General features: G+C 36.0%; 1 protein-coding gene across 2 annotated transcripts in view; it reads right to left on the bottom strand.

Annotated features, from left to right (window-relative positions):
• LOC100956021 (COBW domain-containing protein 3) overlaps positions 1-27,700 on the bottom strand; it is a 52,767-nt gene continuing 25,067 nt past the window's right edge. For both annotated transcript variants that reach the window (XM_012813752.2, XM_023508199.1), the window contains 9 exons: positions 26,010-26,056; positions 23,209-23,295; positions 20,589-20,633; positions 15,787-15,843; positions 11,582-11,633; positions 4,256-4,324; positions 4,087-4,152; positions 566-695; positions 1-166 (listed from right to left, as the gene is read on the bottom strand). In XM_012813752.2, the coding sequence (XP_012669206.1) occupies positions 60-166; positions 566-695; positions 4,087-4,152; positions 4,256-4,324; positions 11,582-11,633; positions 15,787-15,843; positions 20,589-20,633; positions 23,209-23,295; positions 26,010-26,056 (660 nt within the window). In that variant the 3' untranslated portion in view covers positions 1-59. The remainder of the gene's footprint in view (positions 167-565; positions 696-4,086; positions 4,153-4,255; positions 4,325-11,581; positions 11,634-15,786; positions 15,844-20,588; positions 20,634-23,208; positions 23,296-26,009; positions 26,057-27,700) is intronic.

Raw genomic sequence — 27,700 nt, 5'->3', positions numbered from 1 at the left:
CATTAGAAACTTATTCTCATTTTTATTATCCATCCTTTTGATAAGAGATGCTTCTAGTGTTATGAATAAACTTGATCTTCTTTCAAATGTTTTGTGCGCCTCTTTTCTGTTTCTGTCACAGTAGCTATAAATAGCTGTTTAAGGATATCCTTATCTAAATTTCTGCCTGCAAACAAAACAAAATACAGTGTGATTATGTTTATTAAAATGTAACCATTCACCTATCCATTCCAGATCACTAAATGGTTAATGATATTCAGAAATTTACAAAAACAATAGTAACTGAGTGATTCCTTCTTTCATTTTCTGGTTAATTCTCTCAAAACAAAATCACTTTGGATTTGGTTGGTGTGAATTAATCACTTTTCTGAAATTGCATGAAAAAGAACAAAAGGCTTTCTAAGTTCTTAGGACTGTTATCACATGATAAAGACAAATACATTAACCACAAGTTTATTTACTTACAACAAGGCAGCAGATTGGTTAATACTTTTTACATAGTACATTATATTCCTTTCTAATCTATTTTTTACTCTTTTTAGACGTTTAACCCTTTGTCACTTACCAATAAAGACCAATCGATTTGTTCTCTCGGTGTCATCTTTCCAGCTCACTGGAGCTTCCTCCAGATCATAGAGCTCATGGACACCCTGGACAATCACTTGCTGTGGTTTGTCTCTGATTGACACCAGCCCCTGCTCAAAGAAGAACTGACTGATCATTAATCGGCCTCAACTAGAATTTAAAAGCAGAAATGGAGCGTCAACATTTACTGATTACTGCTATTCATCTTCAACATAAAAAGTTCATAAAGACACTGTGGAAATTACTTAATCCCAATTATTTGTGCATTTAAAGAGTTTTTTAAAACCTCCAATTAAAAAAAAGTTTCTGTGCCCTGATTTTTTTAAACAATCCTTTTTGTAATAATAAAATAAATACCTATATTAGGATGTTCTTTCAATGTTATTTATCAGAACTAAAACCTGAAGCAACAAAATAATAAAACATAATATGTGGCTCAGCACCTGTGGCTCAAGTGGCTAAGATGCCAGCCACATACACCCAAGGTGGCGGGTTCGAATCCGGCCCAGGCCTGCCAAACAACAATGACGGCTGCAACCAAAAAATAGCCGGGCGTTGTGGTGGGCGCCTGTGGTCCCAGCTACTTGGGAGGCAGAGGCAGGAGACTCGCTTGAGCCCAGGAGTGGGAGGTTGCTGTGAGCTGAGATGCCACGGCACTCTACCCAGGGGGACAGCTTAAAGCTCCTGTCTCAAAAAAAAAAACAAAACATAATATGTGTCATATCCTACTGATAATTTTATTCATTATTTATTTTTTTGAGACAGAGTCTCACTTTGATGCCCTTGGTAGAGTGCCATAGCATCATAGCTCACAGCAACCTCAGACTCTTGGGCTCAAGCGATTCTCTTGCCTCAGCTTCCTGAGTAGCTGGGATTACAGGTGCCCACCACAACACCCATTTTTAGAGTTGGGGGTCTCATTTTTGCTCAGGCTGGTCTAGAAGTTCTGAACTCAGGTAATCCACCCCCCTCAGCCTCCCAAAGTGCTAGGATTATAGGTGTGAGCTACCAGACCCAGCTCTGATAATTTTAAGGATTTCATAGCTGTTTCATAGTTTAAATGGGAAAATTTGAGAAGATAAAGGATTTTAGTGAGATTAAATAATTTATTTTAAAGATCTATTGTAATCAATGGAGTAGATAATGAATTAAAGGAAAAGAAAATTATATTTATCTGGATAAAAGTTCATTTTGTATTGATTTGCAGGAATAAAGAACAAATTATCTGATAAACTGGTTCCTATGGGGATAAAATGGATTTCTGAAAAATGCTTGCTATATATACAATATTTGTTATAAAACACATGTATTTTAAAACGGTAGGAAACAAACCACTCTTAGTCATTCTTAACACAATTTTTGTGTATTTTAGGAATATTTGTATATTTTAGGTGTATTTTCTTCTAGTTTTTCTTCTGCTATGCCCAGTTTATGTTCTGCTCTTTAGATTTAAATTTTTGTAATAATAAACTGCTTGGCATGAATTACATAAGCATCAATTTGCATTACTCGTGTAAAGATGTTGAAGTACTGTCTGCAGTTACTAGACTTAATTCCATGTAGTGGGGTTGGTGGCAGAATTAGTGTAAATGCCCAAACTGCCACTTTTCTATATAACCAGCCCTCAGTCAGTGCTAGGGGATAAAAACACTTGCCTAATATTCTCTGCCAGTGAGAACCACAGAATGCAGATGGGGTTACAGTCATAAAGCAGCAGCAGGATCCGGCTTAGTAAGTTCCCTTAGTTCCTTTGAGTGGGAGTGATTTGGGATTCACTTGTTTTGCTCTGCAGAACTGACCCCAGGTAGAGCCAGGAAAAGATTGAAGAAGTTTAGATTTAAATAGTTTCTTGAGAGAAGGGAGCACTTACACTGTTGGCAGGATTGCAAACTAATAGAGCTCTTTTGGAAAGAAGTATGGAGAACCCTCAAACAGCTAAAATAGACTTTTCATGTAATTCTGCAATCCCATTACTAGGTAATACCCAGAAGAAAAAGTAACATTTTACCCTAAGGACATGTGCACTCGAATGTTTATAGCAGCTCAATTCACAATCACAAGGATGTGGAAACAATCCACGTGCCCACCAACCCATGAATGGATAAACTGTGGTGTATGTATACTATGGAATACTACTGAGCCATAATGAAAGATGGAGACTTTACATCTTTCATATTAACCTGTATAAATTTGGAGAACATTCTTCTCAGTAAAGTATCACAAGAATGGAAAAGCAAGCATCCAATGTACTCAACACTAATATGAAATTAGATGAACAATTACAGGTCACACAGAGAGAAAAACAAATGTAAATTCAAGAAGGGGGGGAAGAGGAGAAGGTGTGGTAAGCTCTCACCTATCTGGTACCATGTAAGGGGATATGGCGCACCTCCTGGAGGAAGGGCTCAACTAACTTGGACTTTACCTAACAAACGGAAACAATGTAACCTAATTATATGTACCCTTACTTTAATCTGAAATAAAAAAATAAAAATAGTTTCTTGATAGTCTTAAACTCTGTTCACTGTAGCAACCCCAGGAAATCGGTCACTAATTGGAGAGAGAATCTATTAATAGTAATAAAAATAGGCTCAGCACCTATAGCTCAACCGGCTAAGGCGCCAGCCACGTACACCTAAGGTGGCGGGTTCGAATCCCCAGCCCGGACCCGCCAAACAACAATGATGGCTGCAACCAAAAAATAGCCTGGTGTTGTGGCGGGCGCCTGTGGTCCCAGCTACTTGGGAGGCAGAGGCAGGAGACTCGCTTGAGCCCAGGAGTTGGAGGTTGCTGTGAGCTGTAATGCCATGGCACTCTACCCAGGGGGACAGCTTGAGGCTCTGTCTCAAAAAAAAAAAAAAAAATAGTAATAAAAATAAACACTAATAACAAAAATTTTATGTGCACTTGTGGACACATAAGAGTAGATCCTCAAATGACTGTAGATTGGTTAGGCATATAGCCAGAAACCCTGCCTCCTGGAGAAAACACCTTTCATGACATAAATACCCAAATGTCAAATAATATGAATGGATTTCCAAACACAAAACAAAAATTCTTCTGGTCCTTTGTAACTTTAGTTTGTTAAATGCATCAAGAAGCATTGTGTTCAGTAGCAGCAGCAGCAGCATGATCCTCAACATTATTTTTCTGTTAATGAAGCACCCTTGGAAGAGTTTTCCCTAAGTGGCCCATCTGTGCGCCAAGAGGAGGAAAGTTTCAGTGCAGTCAAGCTCATCAGCCTGATGAGAGCAGAGGGTACTATTTCAAAGCACACAGATTGTTTTCACAGTAACACGAAGTTAGGCAAATAAATCATGCTTTATGTAATGATCTCTAAACTTCCTTTCAGCAATGGAAATGAAAAAGGAAAATGGAAGCTGACAAAGGTTATTTGTACTAAACCCTGTGCTTCTGTTTAAAACCAAATAGGGGTTTTTATATAATAGCCAAGAAAAGGACTTTGTCCAGAAGTCTACGACAGTAAACTGCATACTGCACCTTCAGCCGTATGACCTCCATGCAGTGATCGTCCTTGTTTCTCACATTCTTTTCCCACAGGAGATTCTGTATCAAGTGACATATATTAATAAGACCAACCATTGCTAACAGAAATAACTATGTAACAAAAAGGTTGATAAATCATTAATCAGTTAAAAATTGCTTTCACCTGAATAAATACATTTAGACTTTCTTCCTTCACATTTCCTGGTACTTCAAACGTGATTGTAACAATACTCTGTAAATCAGGAGAAATAAACAATAATGACCTTTTTATGGTACTGTCAATATATTTTTTTAAAAAATCACAAGTTTAATATGAAAAGGAAAATATTCATGAAATTTTATGTCCCCAACAATATACATTAAGTATTACATTTTTCTCACTATATATGCTGATTTGGGGAGTTGGCAACTCATTTTCTAGACTCTGCAGAGTCGATCGATGGTTTAGTATTTACACAAAACACTATTTTGTGTAAAAAACATTTACACCAAAAATCTTTCATGAAAGGTTCCTCGTCATTTACTTCCTTCTTTTCCTGATTCTCAGCAATAAGGAGGAATATAACATATATGGTGTCCAACTATAGACTGAGCCAGGCGTTTTTGCCTGAGCCATCTCACTTCATCTTTTCATTTACTCTTCTAACAGTCCTTGGGAGTAAAGATAATTATTTCCACTTTACAAACTGGAGAAAATGAACTCTAAGAAAATAAACTACCCAGACTCAGGAGTAATACTCGAAAGCAACAGTGTGAATCTGTTCTCTTGGAAAAATACATACAAAAGAATGGCTTGCTTTTTATCTCTAACTGAACAAGCATGTGGCAAAAGTGGAAGAGTCCCCGGGGATGAGAAGGACGGTGTAATGACACCGTGGGCTTTAGTGCAGCTGACATCATTGATAGGACATCAATGCTAGATTTATTATTCTTCCTGATGTTGATAATTCTCTCACTGACCCTAAAAACCCAGAAATTTGAGATTTCTTCTAATAAGTCATATAATTAAAATCTAAACCTCCTTTTCCCAAATTTCAAACTTAGTGATAAAAATACACAAACGTTAAGCATAACATGAAAAAAACGGAAAACCCACCTTGGAGAATCAGATGCTCAAAAGCTAAGCTCGAAATGGCTTGAAGCAGATAGAAAGAACGCACTAAAGCAGAGTTGTGTGTGACTTTTTATAACTGCTTATCTGGCCGAGACATTTTATTCACCATTAGAAAACCACAGAGGGTTATAGTAGAAAATATGAGAAGACTCAAATTGTTTTATACTCCAAACTTAGAGAACAGCAAAAGGTAAGTATTAAAAACCAATTTAAGCACAAATACATTGACGCTTCATCTCCATTGTTGCCAGTAATAGGAAAAGCAGGAAGTGCTTTCTTGCTTAATATGAGAAATACAAGTCAACTAAAGTTTCAAACTGGACATTAAAATGTGAAACAGTTAAAAGCAACTTTCATCGTCACAACAGTCAAGAGGTGAAAACAAGAAGTAAACATGGTACATATGTATAATGGAATATTATTTAGCCTTAAAGAATCCTGTCACAGGCTACAACATGGATGAATCTTGAGGATGTTACACTAAGTGAAATAAGGCAGTCAGAGAAGGACAAACCCTGCGTACGTCCACTTCTATCAGGCAGCTACAATAATCAAACTTAGAGACCCAGAAAGTAGAATGGTGGTTACCAGGGGCCAAAGGCAGGCAGAAATGGGGAACTGCTGTTCAATGGGTATAGTTTCAGTCACACAAGATAAAAAAGTTCTAAATGCCTGTTGTACAACAATGTACATACAGTTAATAATACCATATTATGTGCTTAAACATTTCCTCAGAAGACTATACACCTATACAGCATGTTACTATCTGACTAGTGTGAGGAAATAATAATACAATGCTAAGTACAGTAGAACTCTGTAAGTTGGTCACACAAGTGACTTTACCAAACTGGTCAACAGACAGAGGTGGTCAACAAAAGGAACTAGCCCCGTTACATACGGAGTAAATGTGGTATGTGTCCAGTCTATGAAAATTAGGTCAACTTAAGAGGTGGTCAACTATGGAGGTTCTACTGTATCTGTATAATAGGAATGTTTCCGCTCTATTAAAATCTTATGGGACCACCCATATGTGGTCCATTGTTGACCAAAAAGTTACTATGCAGCACGTGACTGTACTTATTTTGAAATCTTAATAAACATATTCTGCTTTTAAATTATTTGGTTTTTATAGTTTAAAGTAATAATAGCATGCATTTTAAAATAATTATTTCTTTCCATCACTAAAGAGATCACTACAAATACCTAAAACTCCCTACCAAAATATATAGCAAAAGATTGCCAGGTAAAACACAATTTGTTAGTTTCAAAGGAAGTAATTCAGTCTTCAAAACTGTTCAAAATGGGGCAGTGCCTGTGGCTGTAGGGTGCCGGCCCCACATGCCACAGGTGGTGGGTTCAAATCCAGCCCTGGCCAAAAACTGCAAAACTGTTTAAAATGTATTTTAATCAAGTTGGATAACTTGGCCTTCAATACTGAGAATGTCTCAATATAGGACTCAATATAATTCTATTGCTTTAGCATTAAAAGATTTTTATAATGATTTTTGTTCTTGGCAAGTTAGAGATATAATTTCATACTTTTGAAGGGTACAATTAACTCCAGTGTGAGACAAAAAAGGCATTAAAAATTAAGATAATGCATCATGGGGCTCAAAGAGGGCAATCTATATTTTGGAATCAGCTATATTTCTAAACCAATAAATTCTTCCTTATATTAGAAAAACCCTTAAAAAAAAGGACGTCCATATGGCTCAGCGCCTGTGGCTCAAGTGGCTAAGGCGCCAGCCACATACACCTAAGGTGGCAGGTTCAAATCCAGCCCAGGCCCGCCAAAACAACAATGACGGCTGCAACCAAAAAATAGCCAGGCGTTGTGGCAGGTGCTTGTGGTCCCAGCTACTTGGGAGGCTGAGGCAGGAGACTCTCTTGAGCCCAGGAGTTGGAGGTTGCTGTGAGCTGTGATGCTACAACACTCTACCCCAGGGGATAGATTGAGGCTCTGTCTAAAAAAAAAAAAAAAAGGACATCCATAAATTATCTGTGCAGACAAGTGTCATAATTCACATTTCATAATGGGCTGCAGTAAGAAACTAAGCCTAGGCACTGCCGCTTGGGTTTTCTCTTCTACCTTCCCACTCTCTAACTCCGGGTCTTACTTATGGAGTAAACAAGAAATCTGTGAAAAATAGAGAACTACACTGAATATTCAGAGAGAAAACTTAAATAGCACATGCATATTATATCCTAAGTATTATCCATTTCAGAGTTTTTCTAGTTTATTTTTGCTTTGGATCTAAAATTAATTCTCCTTTTCCCACGTGTGCAGACCCAGAAAGAAATAGAAAAATGAGCAATAGTTGAGAAAACTAAAGATAAGGAAATGCCTCTAAAATAAAATTCAGGAATAATTCACATTTATTTGGTCTGGTTTTTCTTTAACCCATGAGGACAGCAGTTCTCAACCTGACGGTCATGACCCACAGGAACTGTATTCAAGGGTTGCGGCATTAGGAAGGTTGAAAACCACTGCACTAGGATATTTCTGAGTTTTCTACTCTTTTGCAAACAATACCTCATATGCAATAACCTCTACATGTTTTCTTCATCTGGGACACTCGGCCAACTAATATGTAGTATGTTTAAACTCAAAGTGTGACCCTCCACACTCTAGCGCTCCCTAGATATTTCATCAAAATCCCTTCCCCTTCCAGACTTCTCTAATTCTAGCTAGTTCCTCTAGTCAATCCAGGCTTGATTCTCATCACTCTTCCCTCTTCTTAACCAATCCAGACTGAAAACAGGAAATTCAGGTCATTCTACCTGTCAAAACCTGCTCTTGCTTTATCCCATTTCTAGTTTCATGTAATAACGTGGTTCAGGCCCTCATCATGCGGCAGCTACCTTCTTGGCCTCCTGACTCTGAAGTCCAATCCAGCCTAAGTAACTGCCAGATAGCAAAACATGAGTTCTCTGTGCCTAGCAAATTAAAGCCCCAACACCTTAGACTTGGATTCCAATACCAATGATCCGCTAAAACTTTGCCATTAGAAACCTGCTCTTCTGGAAGATTCTCACTTCTAAACGCCTAGATTGCACTTGTCCCTACTTCTTCCTGTCAGGAAAACCCTACCAGTATAATGCTACATTTTGGCATATAAGTCAGAATAGCAGTTACCCCTTCTATGACTGGGAAGGATTATCTTTATCAAGATATGGGGAATCACAAGAATATCGTTTGTATGTGCACATGGATACACATGTTGAAGTTACATGCCTTTCTATGTATAAAAATAAAAGCAAACCCCACTATCTTTCATGAAGCCTCTGATAGGGATCAGGACATGATATCCCAAAAAAGGCACCTCAGTATTTGAGAAAACAGCAGAAGCAGAAAGGTCACTCTTACTTCCCCCACCCTCCATCCTATTCCCCTATCCTCAAACAAGTCATGAAATCTAGGAAGGATTTTCTGGGTTTTGGTTTTTTTTAGAGTCTCACTATGTCCCCTTTGGTAGAGTGCCATGGCATCACAGCTCACAGCAACCTCAAACTCTTGGACTTAAGCTATTCTCTTGCCTCAGCCTCCCGAGTAGTTGGGACTACAGGTGCCCGCCACAACTCTGCTGTTCGGCCGGGGCCGGGTTTGAACCTGTAACCCTCAGTATATGGGGCCAGCGCCCTACCCACTTAGCCTCAGGCGCTGCTCCATGCTTGGCTATTTTGTTGTTGTTGTTGTAGCTGTCATTGCTGTCTGACAGGCCCAGGTCAGGTTTGAACTCACCAGCCCCAGTATGTGGTTGGCACTCTAACAGCTGAGCTAGGAGGGATATTCTGACCTTCCCCTAAGGCAGATTTTAAGACTCTCATTTAAAAGGTACCTTCCCTAAACCCAGAAAAAAGGATCATCCTTATTTCTGAAGACATGGGTTCACAGAGAAGAATCTCAACAAACAGGCCTCACTAAGTTCCTCCTAGTTTATTACCATTAGATCACACTTTTTTATCCAATTGTAATTCTCTAGGACTGTCCACTTCTACATCATAGTAAGCATCAAAATACACAGGTTTTGGCGGTGCCCATAGCTCAGTGGGCAGGGTACCAGCCACATACATTGTTTTAGTGCCTGGGCCAGCTAAAACAACAACAACAAAAAAAAAAATAGCAGGGTGTTGTGGTGGGCGCCTGTAGTCCCAGCTACTTGGGAAGCTGAGGCAAGAGAATCACTTAAGCCCAAGAGTTTGAGGTTTCTGTGAGCTGTGACTCCTTGACACTCTACCAAGGGCAATATAGTGAGACTCTGTCTCCAAAAAAAAAAAAAATAAATAGGTTTACCCATTTCATCAGGTCTTCTCCTTATGAAGGATCTTATGTCATACAAAAACTTAATAAATTTGTACACTTTTCTATTGTTAATCTGCCATCTGTTACAGGGATCTTAGCCATGAGTCTACAGATGGGTAAGGAAAAGAGCTATTTCCTCCTCTACACCTCAGATCCACTAAGCCAATGAGACAGTTCATGGCTCCGAATTCCACAGCCCTTTGTCTGTGATATATTTTGCTTTATGTTTATATATCTAAAGCAGGAAAGTATATCACCATCTCCCAGAGCTTAAAAAAAATTTAGACATGCCTTATTTACTTATGAAATGACATCATGCTTGGGATTTGTCCAGCAAGAGTGATAGACACATACAGGCTTATTATACTATTCTACTTTTATGTATGTCTGAAATTAACTATTAATTTTTTTTAATATTCCATCAAAAGAAGTGTTGAGAAGATCGATGAAATATCAATCAGCAATCAAATCAGCCAAATGTTGATGTTATTTAAACCAAAGAATGCATACAGGAGCTCATTTTACTATTCTCTTCACTTTTGTGTATCTTTAAACATTTCCATAGTAAAATGTTAAAAATACACATCAATTCTTCACACACACCCAAGCCCCAATCCCTGAGACGGGAACTACTGACTATCAACTATTCTTAAAAAAAAAAAAAAAAAAAAGCTCCACAAGTGATTCTGATTTATATCCCCCTTCTAAAATCAGAGCTTTTCATTCTTTTAACAAATATTCATCAACAACCTACCATATACCAAGCCCATGCTAAGCTATGAAGGATTTATATTTAAGGAATTTATAAACCAATGTAAGAGAAATGCATTTCAACTAAAACTACAAGGCCTTATAAATGCCATGATATGGGTACATATAGGATACTAACAGGTGTATCCTACGTTTTCTTCATCTTTTAATATCTCTGATGTCCTTATCCAGAAGATCAGTAATAATGTGTTCCAAGTTTATCTTTATGACTAAGAGTATCATAAACAGTTGGGTTCTCCCAAAAATTCTACCTCTGAGGACTTGTATTTCTCTCATTCCCTCACTTTAAAGATAAATATTCTATTGAGATATTCTCAAAGAAAGGTGCCAAAAACATGATAGTATAGTCTAGCTCCCCATAAATATGAGCCAAAATAAAGACATATGAACAAGTGGCTGCTGTGATCTTGGCCCTATCACAACTAATATTAATTCAAGAGCTAAGTGATTGCTTCCAGAGGAGGGAAGATGAGGCACACTGCTTACGCACACATCCTCTAGCCCCAGGTTTTAAATATAACAAAGAAATTCCTACAGCTCTATCATCTATGACCTAAGTAACAGAAACATGGGTACAATGAAAATATAGGGTACCCAAAAAGTTACCATAGAGAAAATGGGAATTTGTACTAAATGTACCTTTATTTACAAAATACTCTTTACAAAATCTTACAAAATATTTACAAAATATTCCCTATTCTCCACCTCTTTTAAGATTTTGTAAAGGATATTTTGTAAACAAAGGTACATTCAGCTACAATTTTCCATTTCCATATGTATGGCAACTTTAGGGGTGACTTTTGGGGTACCCTGTATATCTAGTTTATTCTTAGCAGCTTAAATATGTTCCTGAGATTAGAATTTTAGAGCATAAAAAACACCTTAAGGAGTTTTAATTTACAGTTTTGACTAAAGGTGAAACTCAAAGTCAATTTTTATTGAAATAAGCCATGCCTCGATCAGACTCCTCCATCATCAATTCAATATAGTTAAAAAAGACTGTCAGGGTACTTTTAAGTAGTAAATTCCATCAGAAGAATTGATCAAAACATGCAAGTGACCTACAGAATGAAGAAGCGAGAAATCATGATTTCCTAAGATTCTTAACAACTCTGGTTTGATGAATTCCTTCCTATTATGTGTTAAAAAGCTGGATCAGATGCTCTCAAAAGCATTCAAAATTCTGAAACCATCAACACAGCTCAAAAATAACACTTTAGAAAGTGCTTTAATAAGACAGACCTAAACATAGCTCACTTAAAGAGATACTTTAGAAACATTTTAATAATTTTTTTTTTTACCTGGTCAAGGTGAGGTTGTATTGCTGGCACAAGTTGAAGTTTTTTCTGCAAACTAAGAAAAACTAATTATAAATTTACAGATCAATGCACCTGTAATCTAATTTTATACATTACTTAGTAACACAAAGCTAAATAAGAATTTCCATAAGTGAATCTATTCCACAGTTCCAATTTTACATTTTGTTCCCGTAGTCTAACAGAGAAAAGCTAGAAAATTAGGTTTAAAAATTTCTTGCAAATATACACACATTCATATATATACATATGCATAAAGGGAAGAACTAATCTTTTAGCAAAAACTATTTTGTGTGGTTAAATATCAGATTTCTTTATAATTACAACAGGTGTTACACAGGAATAGAAAAATACATATAACCATTTTAGCACTGCTCAGTTTCTTAATTCTCCCCATGCTTCCTAATATGAAAACACTGGCACCTAATGTAAGTTAGAAGGGTACACTTTCCTTTATCAGTGTTTTCCCTTGAATATATACACTTATTACAAAAATAACATCCATAAATATTAATCTTTTATGTAGTCAGTAACTGGTTAAGAAAAAAACAAACAGAATCTTAAAAATGCATTGTTCTGACATGAAACGAACAAGATCAATATGGCATAACATATTACAACCATAACAACTGTAGCATACATTTAGACACTGATGGCGACAAAATGGGAGGGGGAAAGGGACTTAAAACCTTGCAGATGTTTTGCCTTGAAGGATGGTGAGGGGTGAATTAGTAACAGCAAGTTTGGGTAAGAGAAAGGACTTATTGGAAGTGTTGGAGGGAATGAGTCCCATTGGGGGGTCAGAGCAGGGAGAATGTCAAATTAAATCCTTCCCAGCTGGTTGCTTAGGAAAGGCGTCTCCCCATTTAGCGGCTAAGCACAAAAAGAAGTTATGCAAAGGCCCTATCTATAGTGGTGGGATCACATAAAATAGTTACATTTTTAAGTGTCACTAAAGCATTATAACTGCTCTTAATCAAGTGTAGAATGAGACTAGTTTCAAAAATCTTTGAAAAATCATGTGCTTTTTCACATGTTCAATATTTAATGTTGTTGGACAATGTGTAAAATCTCATATGCAAGCAAAAAGTCAAAATTAAATCTAACAATAAACATTTAAGTTTCTAGTCTCAGAAAAGTGTAATCTAGTGGACTAGCATATGCTACCAAAACCTAAAATTTGTGATTTAATTAAAGATTAACTTGTAATCTTGTAACAACTTTTGTCTCTATTCTAACAAAGTGCATAAATCTAAAATAATTTAATGTTTCAAATATAAACCATTATGTTCTATAAAAAGCAATAATTCAGTGGCAGCACCTGTGGCTCAAAGGAGTAGGGCACCAGTCCCATATACCAGAGGTGGCAGGTTCAAACCTGTCCCTGGCCAAAAAAAACCAAAAACAAAAACAAAAAAAACCCTGCAAACCCCCCCACCCCCTGAAAAACACAATAATTTAACTGTAGTCATAGTAAGATGGAACTAGCAATATTTCTATTTCTCCCAAGTAAAAATACAGAATGATATAAAGGGCTGGAAGCTTTGATGAAATACCTCTATTATAGAAAATTATAGCAAAAGACATTAAGTAGAAAGGGAAAAGAAAAATTGAGACGTTAAATATCAAAGTAAGAAATGATATCATACTATAATTCTTTTTTTAGGAATAAAATACTAAAGGATACAATATGAGGAAAAAAAGATTTCAACTGAGAAATGTTTTAGTGTTTTACATATTAAATGGCAGTTAAATTGCAAGCACTTAGATCTAACAGAGATAATTTGAAGAAAGGCCAACTTCCTGTTAGTATAGGTTCACTTTTCTCCCTTGTAAACATATTTAAATGTATCACAGGATCTATAACCATCAAAACTGCCCATAGCCTCTAATAAAGTACGAGTTCCAAGCCAGGTGTGGAGGATGAGAAAATGAGCGCAGGACTAACTGCTGAGACAAGATTAAGTAAGCAAATGAAAAGTGCTGGAGAAGAAAAGGGTCAGCAAGATAAAGGTGAGCCTGGCTGGCTAGACTTCTCATCATCTCAGATACAGATCGCAAAGACAAAGGCTCTTACACACCTAGAATTAGGTGACAGCCTCAGCCACTCTATCTCCCTAGTAAAATCACAACAAAGAAGGGAAAAAAGAACATTTTAAAATGACCAAAAAGTGAAAGTCTTTCGTTTCAGATTAGATGCACAAGGGTTTTGTATGAAAACACTTAGTATACGTCTGAGTGATTTTCATGCTCCACACGCAATCCATATCATCAAGCGTCAGTGATACTGGGCACCCGAAGCTCACATGAGGGAAAAGGATCCTGAATGCCAAAAGGAGATTTCACAACTTTGTACCGAGCGGCCTTAAAAGATAAAACTATTTCTACCACCAAGAAACAACTAGTCATTTTGACCTTATATAAGAATTAAAAAAGAAAAAAAAAACTAATCGCTGACATGTAATTCAAGTATACTAAACTTTGTTGCCTTCCTACCAACTGGGACTAGAAAGGCAAATGTTAATTTTTACCAGGTACTCTGAATGTATCTTTGTAATTTTAACTTGTTATTCATTTACTCTAAAAAGCTATTGCTCCAACACTAGAGGCTATAGGTGAAATAAACAGTTCTCAACTGAACTCAATTGACATCTCGAATGACTCTGTCACCTTACAAGTTCACTCTAGGTTTAAGATTCTAAACAGAGAAGGAGATAACTGGCCCTGCATATCCCATACCTCTAAGTGCTGAAATAATCTCAAACATTTTTTTTTTTACAAACTAAAAGTGAATTTAAACTCCAATTTATAAGGTAAAAGAGGTCAAACATGGTAAAACATTGTCATGCCCTATTCTTGCAAGTTAAATGCTGGTTTTTTTATTTTTGAGACAAGAGTTTTACTATGTCACCCTCGGTAGACTACCATGGTATCACAGCTCACAGCAACCTCCAACTCTTGGACTTAAGTGATTCTCTTGTCTCAACCTCCCGAGTAGCTGAGACTACAGGCACCCGCCACAACACCTGGCTATTTTTTTGGTTGCAATTGTCAGTGCTGTTTAGCAGGCCCGGGCTGGGCTTGAACCCATCAGCTTTGGTGTATGTGGCCAGCGCCCTACTCGTTGAGCTATATAGGGCGCCGAGCCTAGATGCTATTTTTTAAATGTGAGCAATGTAAAGACTAAGTGGGGGGAACAGTTGAAGATGACAATTCGTTTTTTAAAGGCATGGCTAAGCCAAAATTAGAAATACATACAGGAATGGGAATTAGAAGTCTCAAGTATAGAACCCCTTACCATGCCAACTCTTAAACAAAACTGCTTCACCAGTTCAAAATGGACACCAGTGTGGTGTCCACTTTCAATACATGAGACTTAAAAAGATTCCAACTGCAGCATTATTTGCAAGAGCCAAGATGAGGAAACAACCCACATGCTCACAGATAAATGTACTAGAAACACATAATGGAATAGTATTCAGCCTTCAAAAGGAAACCATGATCATGTGACAATGTGTATGAAGCCTGAGGAATTATGCTAAGTGAAATAAGCTGTCACGAAGGATGAATAATGCATAATTCCATTTACATCAGGTAATTGAACAGTCAAACTCACAGAAACAGAGAGTAGCATGGTGGTGGCCAGGTCTGGGCAGAGGGAGAAATGTGAATTGCTATTCAACAAATATACAGTTACATAAGATTAGTAAGTTCTAAAGATCTGCTGCCCATACATCATTATGCCTATACTTAAAAATACTGTTTTGTATATTTAAAAATTTAAGAGAGTAGATCTCATGTTAAATGTTCTTATCACAATGAAAAGATCTCCTGCCCCAGAGAAAACTGATCCATCATTAATGAGAGAAGAGAATTATGTGACTACCCTAACCTAAAATTTTCTATGTATTTCATGCATTTTCCCACAGAAAGAATGTTATACATAGTGGTTGGTATAGAAATATTAGCAATTAGTCTCTAAAGTTTACTATAATTTCTAGAGGAAAATGTGTTATGATTTCCAAATAACCAATTAACAAACTTTCAAGAACATAACTAAGGATGGTCTTATGTGCCAAAGGAATGGACAGTAAGCTTCAATCAAAGGTGCAATTGTACACATCATTCCTGTAACTGTGGAATAAAAAGGTACCGCTATTATAAAAGTGACCAAAATAAGGAACACATACCTTATCCCAGAGAGGCTGTCAAACGCATGAAGATCCAATACATCAGACAGATCAACTCTAAAAGAAAACCAAAGTGAACAGTCGGAAATTTTGTAACACACATCCAGTCAAGAAGATTTTTGACTCTTAAAACTTTTTATATATAAAATTCATAAAAGTAGGTGAACAGTATAAGATCAAGGCAGAAAATTACTTGGTTATTGCTTCACCAGGCTATAGCAGTTTCGTTTTCAGTTTTTATCTTTTCAGTCCTAAAATTTGTGAGCTTTTCAAAATTTTTTTATAGCACAAAAAAAAAATCTAACTTAAGAACAGAAACTTTTCCAACAGCTTATTACTCAAAAGATGAAACATAAGAACACAAGAAATACAAATGGAAATGACAGAGTAGTATAGGTGCATTCAAATTATGTCCGGAATTTTCATTTCTTTTATTCTCCCCCATGATATAACAAGTAATATAAAAATATGTGGAGTTAAACATATAAATATGAAGTCATATAAATATGAAGTCACTCTCAAATCCTTAGCTACATGTAGTTTGATTTTATTCATTCAACTGGAATTGTGTATAGAAAGAAACTTCCCAGTTTGTGCTCTGTTTGAGTAGACATTATTTCTCTCAAAAATTATTTAGTGGTAATTAAACTCTACTGGGAATGCAACAATTCAAAATCAGATGAGAACAGCGTATCACAACCAGCATTAGGTTTGGTTTAAATACCTAAAAGAAACTTTATAAAGACTGGTGATTGAGTTCTAATTTTAACATAAACACACAAAATTGCAGAAGACAATGATTCCTCATATTCAAAGCTAAAATGAAGAAATAAACAGAAAATGACAAAAGTATAATCAAATTTCAAAATTAGGCTCCAGGAGCTTGCCAAACATTTATTAAATTTTCTCACATGGGAAACAAAACTTCATCTGTCAGATTCAAAATTATTTTTTAATGCACAAACATGTAAGAAAAAGTCTCTCCTTTAACTTGAGACCTACCAGCTGGGCCTGCTTTGTTCATTCTCAGAAGTCTACCCCACTCATGCTGTGGCAACAATACGGCTGGATTATGAATGCTTAACTTGGCACAAGACAGCTTTCCATCTTATTAAAAGAATAGTCCAAAGTTCTATGTTAATAGACAGTAATAAGACTTCAAATCTAGACATTCTGGATGAGCAGAATTGGGAAAATGATCAAGCAAGAAATAAATGTCCCATGAAGAAATTTTTGAGTATCATTTACATCAAGGGACCAAAGTTTTATCATTAAACATTTCTTTTCACCCTCTCAGTTGAGCAAATATTTATATAAACAGATCACAAATAAACAAAAATTTCCCCCCAAGTTTATCATCTTCACTTTGGAAAATAGCTTAGAGTTTGGCAAAGTTTACACATGCCAAGTTTGGAAATGTTAAATTCAGTTTGAAACATGAGCTTCTAAGTAAACTACTGTTACACTATAACAGGGTCCCTGAGAATACGTGTCATTTAGAGATAATTCTGTTTTATACACAGATTCTTTTGGTATTTCTAAAACAGAGAGGATCAATAACAGGTCTGTATGACAAATTACTCTACAGAGAATACAATATCAATGTCTCTCACTTAACTCTCGATGGAGAGTAAAAGAGAAGAAGTCTAACCTACCAGATCAAAGTTTCTATGAAGTTTCCCCAAATCTAGTAACACCATGAAAAATAAATTCTTCACTCGTTCAAGGTATATGACTGGAAAACGAATTTCCATGGAATCAAATGTATTTAATTTCCTCCTTTACAGATAAAACATCAGATCTTTTCCAAGACATTGAAATAGAAAAAGAATATGTTAAATAATAGAGACCATTACTATCATTTTTAAACCGAATAAGAGAGTGAAATAAACAAAAAGAAAAAACTTCAAAAGTTCATTTTTCTCCTCTTTTTTTTTTTTTTTTTGAACTATTTCTGTCATGAGTGCCTAATCTTTTCCCTAGGAAGAAGAGCTACTTCCAATTTTCCTAATGTCTAAAGACTGTTTTAAGGAGCCTAAGACCAGGGAAAGGGGAATGAAAAAAAGAGGCTTTTAGTTCTCCAAGGTGGGGTGGGACTGCAGCTGCTACTCTAGGGACATTGTCTAACAGTCACCTACCTCATCAAACTCCAGTGAGTCTCACAAACAGCGTATACTGGCCGGATCTACAAGTGGTAGATACCGTCCAATAGCTCAGTCCTGAGCTCTAGAACTAAACTTCCTAATGCTTTCCTCAGTGGCACCTCAAACTCAAAAATGTTTACAAAATGGAACTAATTACATTTTCTAAACCTACATCTACCATCACTCCACCCAACTTGCTCCTCCTCACTGTATTTTCCATACCTCAGACAACAGCTCCACCTGGAATCCACCTCCTAAGAGAAACTCAAGTTGCTATGCCTCAAAGAATTTTGGAAAATATTCAATAAACAATGTATGACTCAAGAGTTAAGAATTCTACTATGGATGTCTGATCAACACTAGAAAAGATTCTAATGCAACTTATTATTTTGAAAGTCTCTAGATTCTCAGATACACTGAAGAACAGAAGAAAGAAGATCTTATACATGTGTTCATTCATCCACTTGAAATAACAAAAATTAATCACTGCATATTGACTGTTATATATCAGAACAAACATTAAAAATGTTAGAAATGTCGCACTAAGTTATTACATAAAAACCAATCAAGATAAAAGTCTTTCTGTAGACAAGGATATTTCCAAAATAAAAACAAAAAAAGGGCCCAGCATGTGGCTCACAATTGTAATCCTAGCATTCTGAGAGGCTAAGGCGGGAGGATCTCTTGAGCTCAGCAGTTCGAGATCAGCCTGAACAAGAGTGAGATCCCATTTCTACTAAAAATAGAAAATTATCCAGGTGTGGTGGTGCCTGCTCTAGTCCCAGTTACTTGGGAGGGTGAGGCAGGAGGATCCCCTGAACCCAGGAGTTTGAGGTTGCTGTAAGCTATGGTCCCACCACTGTACTCTAGCCTGGGCAAAAGAGTGACACCCTATATCAAAAAAAAAAAAAGAAAGAAAATTGATTTAATATGATTGTAAACATGATCCAAATAAATGCCATTATGACAGAACCATCTATTTATGGATATGATTTTTCAGAGCTTGTTTAAATATTATACAGTTGTTTGCATGTCATTTTGTTAAGGAGAAAAATTAAGGGGAAAGGAAAAATAGACATAAGAAGAAGATACTGAGGAATGGCTCATGGTATGAGTGAGATCATCAGAGATTTTCTACAGCAGAGTTTGAACTGCAGGAACACATTCGGTACATGCTTATGGAGGCCTTCCACTGGGGGCATTCCGCTACCTCTGCCAGCAGATGAGCGGCTCCCGAGAATGCATACCCAATTAGTTCCCCCGCTGCTGCTCACATGCATACGCGCAGCTGCTGCTGTTACTGCCTGATGCTTATGGCAGTCTGTCAGCACCTCTAATCTCTGCCATCGCAGACAAGCCACTCAGCTAAGGCCTCTGCTATACTTCCAAAGAAAGAATTTCTCAACTAAGGACTGGGTGGCACTAGACGGCCAGCTGCCAGTCTCAGAGCTGCAGGCTGCATGTTGCTGGGTCTATCACCTGCTTAGCCTTTCCCAAAATGAGCTTAATGAAATACCCCCATAGGTTCTGAAACCATGACAGCTATTCAATGGAAAACAAAGTTCAATCTACAGAAATACATTTCACAGATGTTTTAAGAGCACATCTATTTTATAAAGTAAGGCACATCCGTATAAACAAAACAAAAAAGAGAACCTAAAGGAAATGAAAATCAAAAATTAATTAAAAAATTTATCAGGAATCTAAAAGTAAAGATTCTATGCATTTTCACATAACACATTTTCTGGCAACTATGAAACACTAAGAAGGTTTTAAAAATATGAAAAAGCTAGACCAGCACCTGTAGCTCAGTAGGTAGGGCGCTGGCTCCATATACCGAGGGTGACGGGTTTGAACTGGGCCCCGGCCCAACTGCAACCCAAAAATAGCCTTCTGGGAGGCTGAAGTGGGTGGACTCAGGAGCTTAGGAGTTCAAGACCAGCCTGAGCAAAGCAAGACCCTCCCCTACTAAAAACAGAAAAACTAGCTGCGTGATGTGGAAGGTGCCTATAGTTCCACCTACTCAGGAGGCTGAGGCAAGAGGATTGCTTTAATCCAGTGGTTCTGAACCTGTGGGCCGCAACCCCTTTGTAACAATGAAAATACATCCTGCATGTCAGATACTTACATTACAATTCATAACAGTAGCAAAATTAGTTATGAAGTAGCAACAAAAATAATTTTATGGTTGGGGGTCACCACAACATGAGGAACTGTATTAAAGGGCTGCGGCATTAGGAGGCATTAGGGAGGTTGAGAACCACTGCTTTAATCCAAGAGTTTGAGGTTGCTGTGAGCTATGAGGCCATGGCACTGTACCCCAGGGCAACTAAGTGAGATTCTGTCTCAAAAAAAGAAAAAAAAATCCATTTAAATACCTCAAATTTGAACTCTTCAGTATACTTTTTCAGATTTCTGGACTGAAGCAGGTGAAAGTCTTGGTTTCTTAACCATTAAGCAAACCACAGTTATATCATATTATCCTGGCTCTATAGTCTGAGTAAGAGAGGTAAATGTATTAACGAAATATTTCAAACTAATTTATAAAGAGCATTCAAAACACCATTTTGGGGGTCTCACTTTTTAAAATGTAATTATCTCTCTTATATTAGAATCATGCATATTAATCATTTAACTTTAATAGCTTTTTACAAGTACCTTGATCTCTGTGTTTCCAAAATTTTTCCTAGTCCATTTATTGATCTGAAATAAATGTAAAAATAAGAAAAGGTAAAAATCTATAAATTTTTTTTAAAAAGCATACAAAGCACATTATTTCTAAAACAAGAAGCATACAAAAACAAGAACTAGACAAGAACAAAAATAGAAAAAAAAAGAACAAAAATAGAAAAACTTACTTTTTTATAGTTTAATTGCTCTTTTCCTTTAAACCATAAATCAGGTATATTCCACTCATGCTTTAAAAAAACATGATATGAAAAAATCTACTATAGAACTGACAGATTGGGGCTACTTTGTGACTTACAAGAAGAGAAAGTCTACTTTAGAAAAGAATGATTTATAAATAGCAAGTAATTCTAGTGTTCTTAATATGAGTAAAGATTGAAAGCCAACTTTTTCCTTAAGCACACACTATGGACATGACTATACACACAATATAAATAAAAACCTGTTATAAGGGGCTTTGATCCAGCTCGTTCCCGGGATGTACAGTAATTCTAAGTCATATACGCAGGTTCTTTTATAGAATAATCCCTTCAGTTCCCTAACTAGAATCTTTACTCATTCTGACTATACTCCCTCTTCTGATACTGAAATAAAGGAATATGGCTCCCTTTGAATGCCACCAAAAAGTCTTGTTAAATCCTTTCCAACATATTGTGTATTTTCACCTATTTACCTTTATATCATCAATTCCGTTGTCTTTAGGCTTACTTGTCCACAATGCCTGCTACTTATTCAAGTTTGTTCTTGAATGCGGGTAAGGCTTCCCACATGCAATAATTCTGAGGCAAGTCTCTCCACTATTCCTTTCAACCATTTTACAAAATTCTTTACCTTCTGTTTGGAATACACTCTACAATCTGCTGACTATTTCCTCTTAAACACGTTTACCTTCTTTCAGTGCACCAAATTTAATTCTGAGTCAACCACAAGTCTGATGTAACTGGAGGATAAAAGTCAAAAGGGTCTGTAATTTATCAAACTGCTTCTTTCAGATTCTTTTCAGATACTGTTAACAAGTTGGCTAATAGTCGATATTGCCAGCATCAGTGATTAAGCTTAGTCAATATGGAGATATAAAATCCCAGTAATAATAATCACTCCCTTTATATCAAAAATGTATGCTAAATAGAGGTTTTCCCTAGCATATCACAATAGTGCACAAGATTTAAGTCAAAAAGAGTACTATCTATTCACCACTTTCATCTTTCCAGACTTTTAAAAAATATCAGCCATCTTTTTCTTTCTTCCATATTTTTATTCTCGATAGCTTGAATTTACTAAGAAAATATAATCTACATTGTAATAATGATAACAGCTAACAGAGCACTTACTGTGTCAGACACTGTGCAAAGTTTACCAACATTGTCTGATGCAATACTCAAAACAAACTTATAAATATTATTCCTGTTTTATAGATTAGGCTTTAAAAGGTTAAATAAGTTTCCTAAGAACACAGTGAGAAATAGACCAAGGATTAGAACTCAAGTAGATTCTAAGGTCCATGATCTTCAATACTATGCGATACTACCTGCCTTCCATATGGAGACGTTATTATAATTTTTTATAGTAAAGTTAAAAAACATTACCATTAAAATAAGATTAAATTATGCAGAAAAAGCATGAATTTTTCTTCCTAAATCATTAATCATTGCAAAAAATCTCCTAATGAGCCTTACTTTTTATTGATTCAATTTATAACATGTACTATATGAACTGGCATTACAGATTAAAAACCTGATATTAGCAAAAGTTATAAAGGCTAAGAATGGTAATTTAGAGCCATCATAGCCAAAGCATTGTACACATTAAAGATGACCAATAATAAGCTGAATGTCTCTCTATATGTGCCATTTATTAGTTCAGTTTTCACAAAATAATTAGAAACAAAGTCCAAGACCTCTAACTTTGTATGAAAGGTCCATTTCTTTTTCAAAGGCAATGGGAGTCTCCAGAATAGTCAGCAAATTGACTGCTTAATCATTTAACACACATTTGAGTACCAGTCACATTGTCCTCATCCTTGACCATCAACACCCAAGACATTAAAGCAAGTTGCAAGACAAGGCATAGTTGACAGAAAGGAAGACAAAGTCCATGAGGGTTGGGGAAAAGTGAGGCTACCTGTATCCGACAAGGCTTCACAGAGGAGAGAGAACAGGTTCTACAGAATGGATAAAATTCTTTAAAAAAAAAAAAAAAAAAAACAACCAAGAGAACAAAGATGCAGAAGGAATTCGTGGATTGGCTGAATGAGAATACATGAGTAAAGAAGAGATGTAGCAAGACATATTCATGGGAAAGTGATCATCCAGGGTAAAGTCAGGTAGGCTTGACATTAGGAAAGAGTCAAAGAGAAGACAGGAAAGGAAGGATGGACTCTGAGGACCCATCAGTCTACAAATGCTAAACTCTATTCTGTAAGCAGTGGGGATTAATTTTACGTACTACCTTTACATAGCAGTCAATTAGCCAACAGTACACATGATTCCCTAATGGCCCATGAGGCAGGTCATCAGTGAACCTTAAGTTTCCACAAGGCAAATAGTGACAGCAAAAATACTTTGTATAGTATAAACTTATAATTTTGTACCTAATGGTTGTTCTTAATTTGTTTAAATCCTCTTCTAGAACCAAGTCTGTTTTATTGATGAGAATGATATCTGCCAAAGCAATCTGCCTAAAATAGACAAAGAACAGATGTCAAAAGAAAAATGTTAAGACATCAAAATAGAAACATCTCATGCAGACCAATATATTGGTTAAGAACTATATAGTATGCTACAATAGTGATTCAGTTTATTCCTAATCTACTTATTTTTCAGATATTATAGATGAATTATATTCATCACCATATAAATTCAGATTTCATATTGTTTATTCAAAAAGTGTTGGCTTGGCACCTGTAGCTCAGTGAGTAGGGCGCCAGCCACATACACCGAGGCTGGTGGGTTCAAGCCTGACCCGGGCCTACTAAACAATGAAAACTTCAACCAAAATATAGCTGGACGTTGTGGCAGGCGCCTGTAGTCCCAGCTACTTGGGAGGCTGAGGCAAGAGAATCACTTAAGCCTAAGAGTTGGAGGTTGCTATAAGGTGTGCCACCATGACAGTCTACCAAGGGTGACATAGTGAGACTCTGTCTCAAAAAAAAAAAGCATTTATTAAGTTCTCTTACTTGCTACTCTGAAACTACAAAGGCAAGCTCAAAAATGTTTACAATCAAAAGGATGATATTTAACTTATCATTTTCTTTGTAAAGAAAAGCAGAAAATTCAGATATCTAATACAGTTTGTACAACATTTCTTGCAATATTTATCATAATTTTCAAAGAAACAGAACAAGTTCACTTAACATTAGACATGACATGAAACAGTTTAAAAACTATACTTTGAAGGTGGTGCCTGTGGCTCAAGGAGTAGGGCGCTGACCCCATATGCTGAAGGTGGTGGGTTCCAAACTAGCCCCAGCCAAAAACTGCAAAAAAACCCCAAAAAACTATACTTTGGAAGATCTACCGGGATCTTGCACAAGTATCTTCTTCATCACTATAACTATACTGTATATTATCTGTGGAAAATAGACATGCAGAAATTCAAGTCACAAGAGTCCAGTTAACAGAATGTTACATAACAAAACAGATTATTAAAACTATTCAATTTTCTACAATTAGGAGTACTAAAGCTGGGGATTCTATCAATTTTTACTTCTTCAGAAAAAAAAAATTTTTTGCTTTTGCAATTTTTTTTTGGCCGGGGCTGGCACTGAACTCGCCACCTCCAGTATATGGGGCCAGTGCCTTACTCCTTTGGGCCACAGGCACCATCCAAAATTTTTATCACTATCTGTTTCGAATCTTAGTCTTATGCTACATTTCAAAGAACATAACTAAATTCTCAAAACTAAATTAATTTTAATCCACTGAAAAATCAGTTTTCAATAATATGTATACCACAATCCAATTTTTATTTATTTATTTTTATTAGATGATAGCTGTGTACATTAATGCAATACAATCCAATTTTTAAGTAAATTTCATATGAATAAAAACAGAAAGTGTAACATCTCAAAATATAAACAGTTGAGATCTGAAAATTGAGGGAATTGTATGTTTAATTTTCTTTTGGCTTTTACATCATTTTGCTATTTTCTACTTAGCTTACTTATATGTCCTATAATAAGCACATTTTCATAAGGAAAAGTTACAAAAATATTTACGTTCACGCAAATTTTAATCATAATTATATACCAAATGCAGTATTTAGGTACTCTGACAAAATAACAGAGTACCATACAAGCTGTCACCCTGGGTAGAGTGCCGTAGCATCACAGCTCACAGCAACCTTCAACTCCTGAGCTCGGGAGATTCTCCTGCCTCTGTCTGCCAAGTAGCTATGACTACAAGTGCCGGCCACAATGCCCAGCTATTTTTTGGTTGCAGCCGTCATTGTTGTTTGGCGGGCCCAGGCTGGATTTGAACCCACCAGTTCAGGTTTATGTGGCTGGTGCCTTAGCCGCTTGAGCCACAGGCGCCGAGTCTTTACTATTTGTCTGGTTGATCCATACCAAATTCCAGGGGCCACATTCTTAAACTCAGAAACATAGTCAGTGACTGTTACCTATCCCCAAACCTTTATCCCACTGGCAAGAATAGTTCGGAATAGCCAAATTAAATATTTATAAGTTTAAAGATAATTAGGAATATAAAGGTATTTAAATTTTAAAATGTTAGGAGGGAGAAGAAAGGAAGGAGGGGGATTGGTGTACTTCCCCTAAAGGGCACAATGTTAAGAGTACATGGCACACCTCTCGGGTGCAGGACACAACTACAACAGAGACTTCACGGAGCAAATGCAAACACTGTAACCTAATCATCGGTCCTCTCATATTAATCTGAAATTAGAAATCTCAAAAAATGTAAATTAAATTTATATTTATTACATATTAAACCTATTTCCATATTGTTCCTCTATTATTCTGAATAGTAAATGCTGAAATCAAATGAACTGCTGTTCAAGAAGCCAACTATTTTTTATAATCTTCAATTCCAAATAAATTGTATGAGAAGAAAATATTTTTAAATGTTAATATTTCCTGAGTTCCTCACAAAGGACTCCTGTTTTCAGCACTCACTTTATGCTATAATAAAACTAGTTTTAAGTAAAATTTTAGTTATTAGACCATTATAAATACATAGCAATAATTCAACTGTGGGGAAAAAAGAAAATAAATGTCTTTGACTATATGGTTGCATTTCTTAAGTTTGTTTATGGTTTTCATATTAGTGATTTTTGCTTCCTAATTAGCCCGCAATTAATATATACTTAATTATACTTACTATATATACTTAGTATATAATATATACTTAATATATATAATTTAAATATGAATACCTAGAAGCTTCATTGATAAGACCATCAGGTTTTTCTTCCATTAAATGCTAAAGAAAAACAAAGTTTGAAAAACATTACTGTGGTATAACAGAAAAGCTATTCAACACAAAGGATTTTACACTGGAGACATTTTTCTTGCCCCCAATAAAGACTTTAACAAGTTCCATTACAGAATATATAAATTCAGAACTAAGTTTTCTATCTGAAAACATTTTTCTTCCCATTTGCAGTTTTTTCTACAGTGAGCCAGTAGGATTTTTTGGAAGAGGAAAGAAGGGGCTTAGGATTTCATACTTCTGCCCTTCTTTTTCTGTTTCTTAAAAGGAAAACCCTTCTTTATGTCATAAAACCAAAGAATCATAGTTCAGATTTTAGTTCTATTCTTCTTTATAAAACTGTTCTTGTTCTAAATATTCATTACTTCACAAGGGATAACCCCTGAAATCATACTTTCTTGGAATCTAGTATACTTCCCTCCATTCCCACCCCCATGTCCCACTCCTCACCCCCAAATCATACACAATAGGAGCTCAGTACCAGGCCCTTCAAATTCCCCAGAAACAAATAACCTGTGAGAAGGATACAGCCCTAATGCTAGCCTAAGAGCAGTTATCATTTAGAAACCCACATTTGAATGAACTGGTCTCTCAACGCAACTGATTATTTCACTGCTCTCTAGAGTCAGGCTAGATCCAAAAAAATATTTTAACAAAGAGTTTTCATCTCTCTGAAAGCAAAGAGTTGTTTTTTTTTTTTCCCCCATAATCTTATATATATCCCTAAGGTCATCAATGCAACAAAGTTCTCTAGAAAAATATTTTTCCCTCATCACCTCAACCTTCAAATAGATGTTCCCTGTCAAAAGCTTGCTTCTGAGGCTTAGAGGCAACTGAATTATAATAATATTCTTTATATTTGACTTGAACTTGATGAATTACTGAATCCTTTTACATGTATTATCTTGTACGGGAAATGGCTATTTCATTTTATAAAGGAAAAAACTAAATCCATCAACCTCACCTTGAGGATACCATATATTTATATAACAGCACAGGGCTTTTGTTTTTTTTTTTTAACTGAAAACATGCTTATAGATGTAAAATAAACAATTTTAAATTAAGTCGTTATGAAAGGCTTTTATGTCATATAAAATCAGTCTTTTGTACGGTGTAACGCATTAATAATCACATAAGAACATACACATAAAGATTACTTAAAAATTACATTTAAGATCATTTTGCCAAACCGGTTTCACAATTTATAGGGAGGTAATCATTAAAGATATCTGGACAGTTTGAAGCCTAAAAGCAAGTTGGGGGACTCTGATTTAATATTTTCAGTTAAGTATGTAGAAGTATACAGAAGAACAATTTTGTTCGTCTCAAAGTTGCCAAATTCTATTTTGAGAAAAACAAAACTAAACTAAAAATCATGGCAATGATATACCAATTTCCACATTGGGCACAATCTTATTAATTCAATTGCAGATCACTCTGCAATTACGGAAGTCACAGAATGTGGAGAGTCTTGTATCAAAATTCACTCCATGCCAAAAGACCAAGTTTAATATTCTTCATAATTAATCTTGGTCCACGGCTGTAATGAATCCTATTATATATACTCTGCCTCTAGAGAGTAAGGTTGTTGCCAGAACCTGGAATAGTGCCTGGCACACAGGTTCAATACATACT

This window comes from Otolemur garnettii, unplaced genomic scaffold (assembly GCF_000181295.1).
Source record: "Otolemur garnettii isolate 467f Iridium unplaced genomic scaffold, OtoGar3 scaffold00006, whole genome shotgun sequence".
NCBI lineage: Eukaryota > Metazoa > Chordata > Mammalia > Primates > Galagidae > Otolemur > Otolemur garnettii.
The sequence above is the reverse complement of the archived record's forward strand: the minus strand, read 5'-3'. Positions and strand labels throughout refer to the sequence as shown.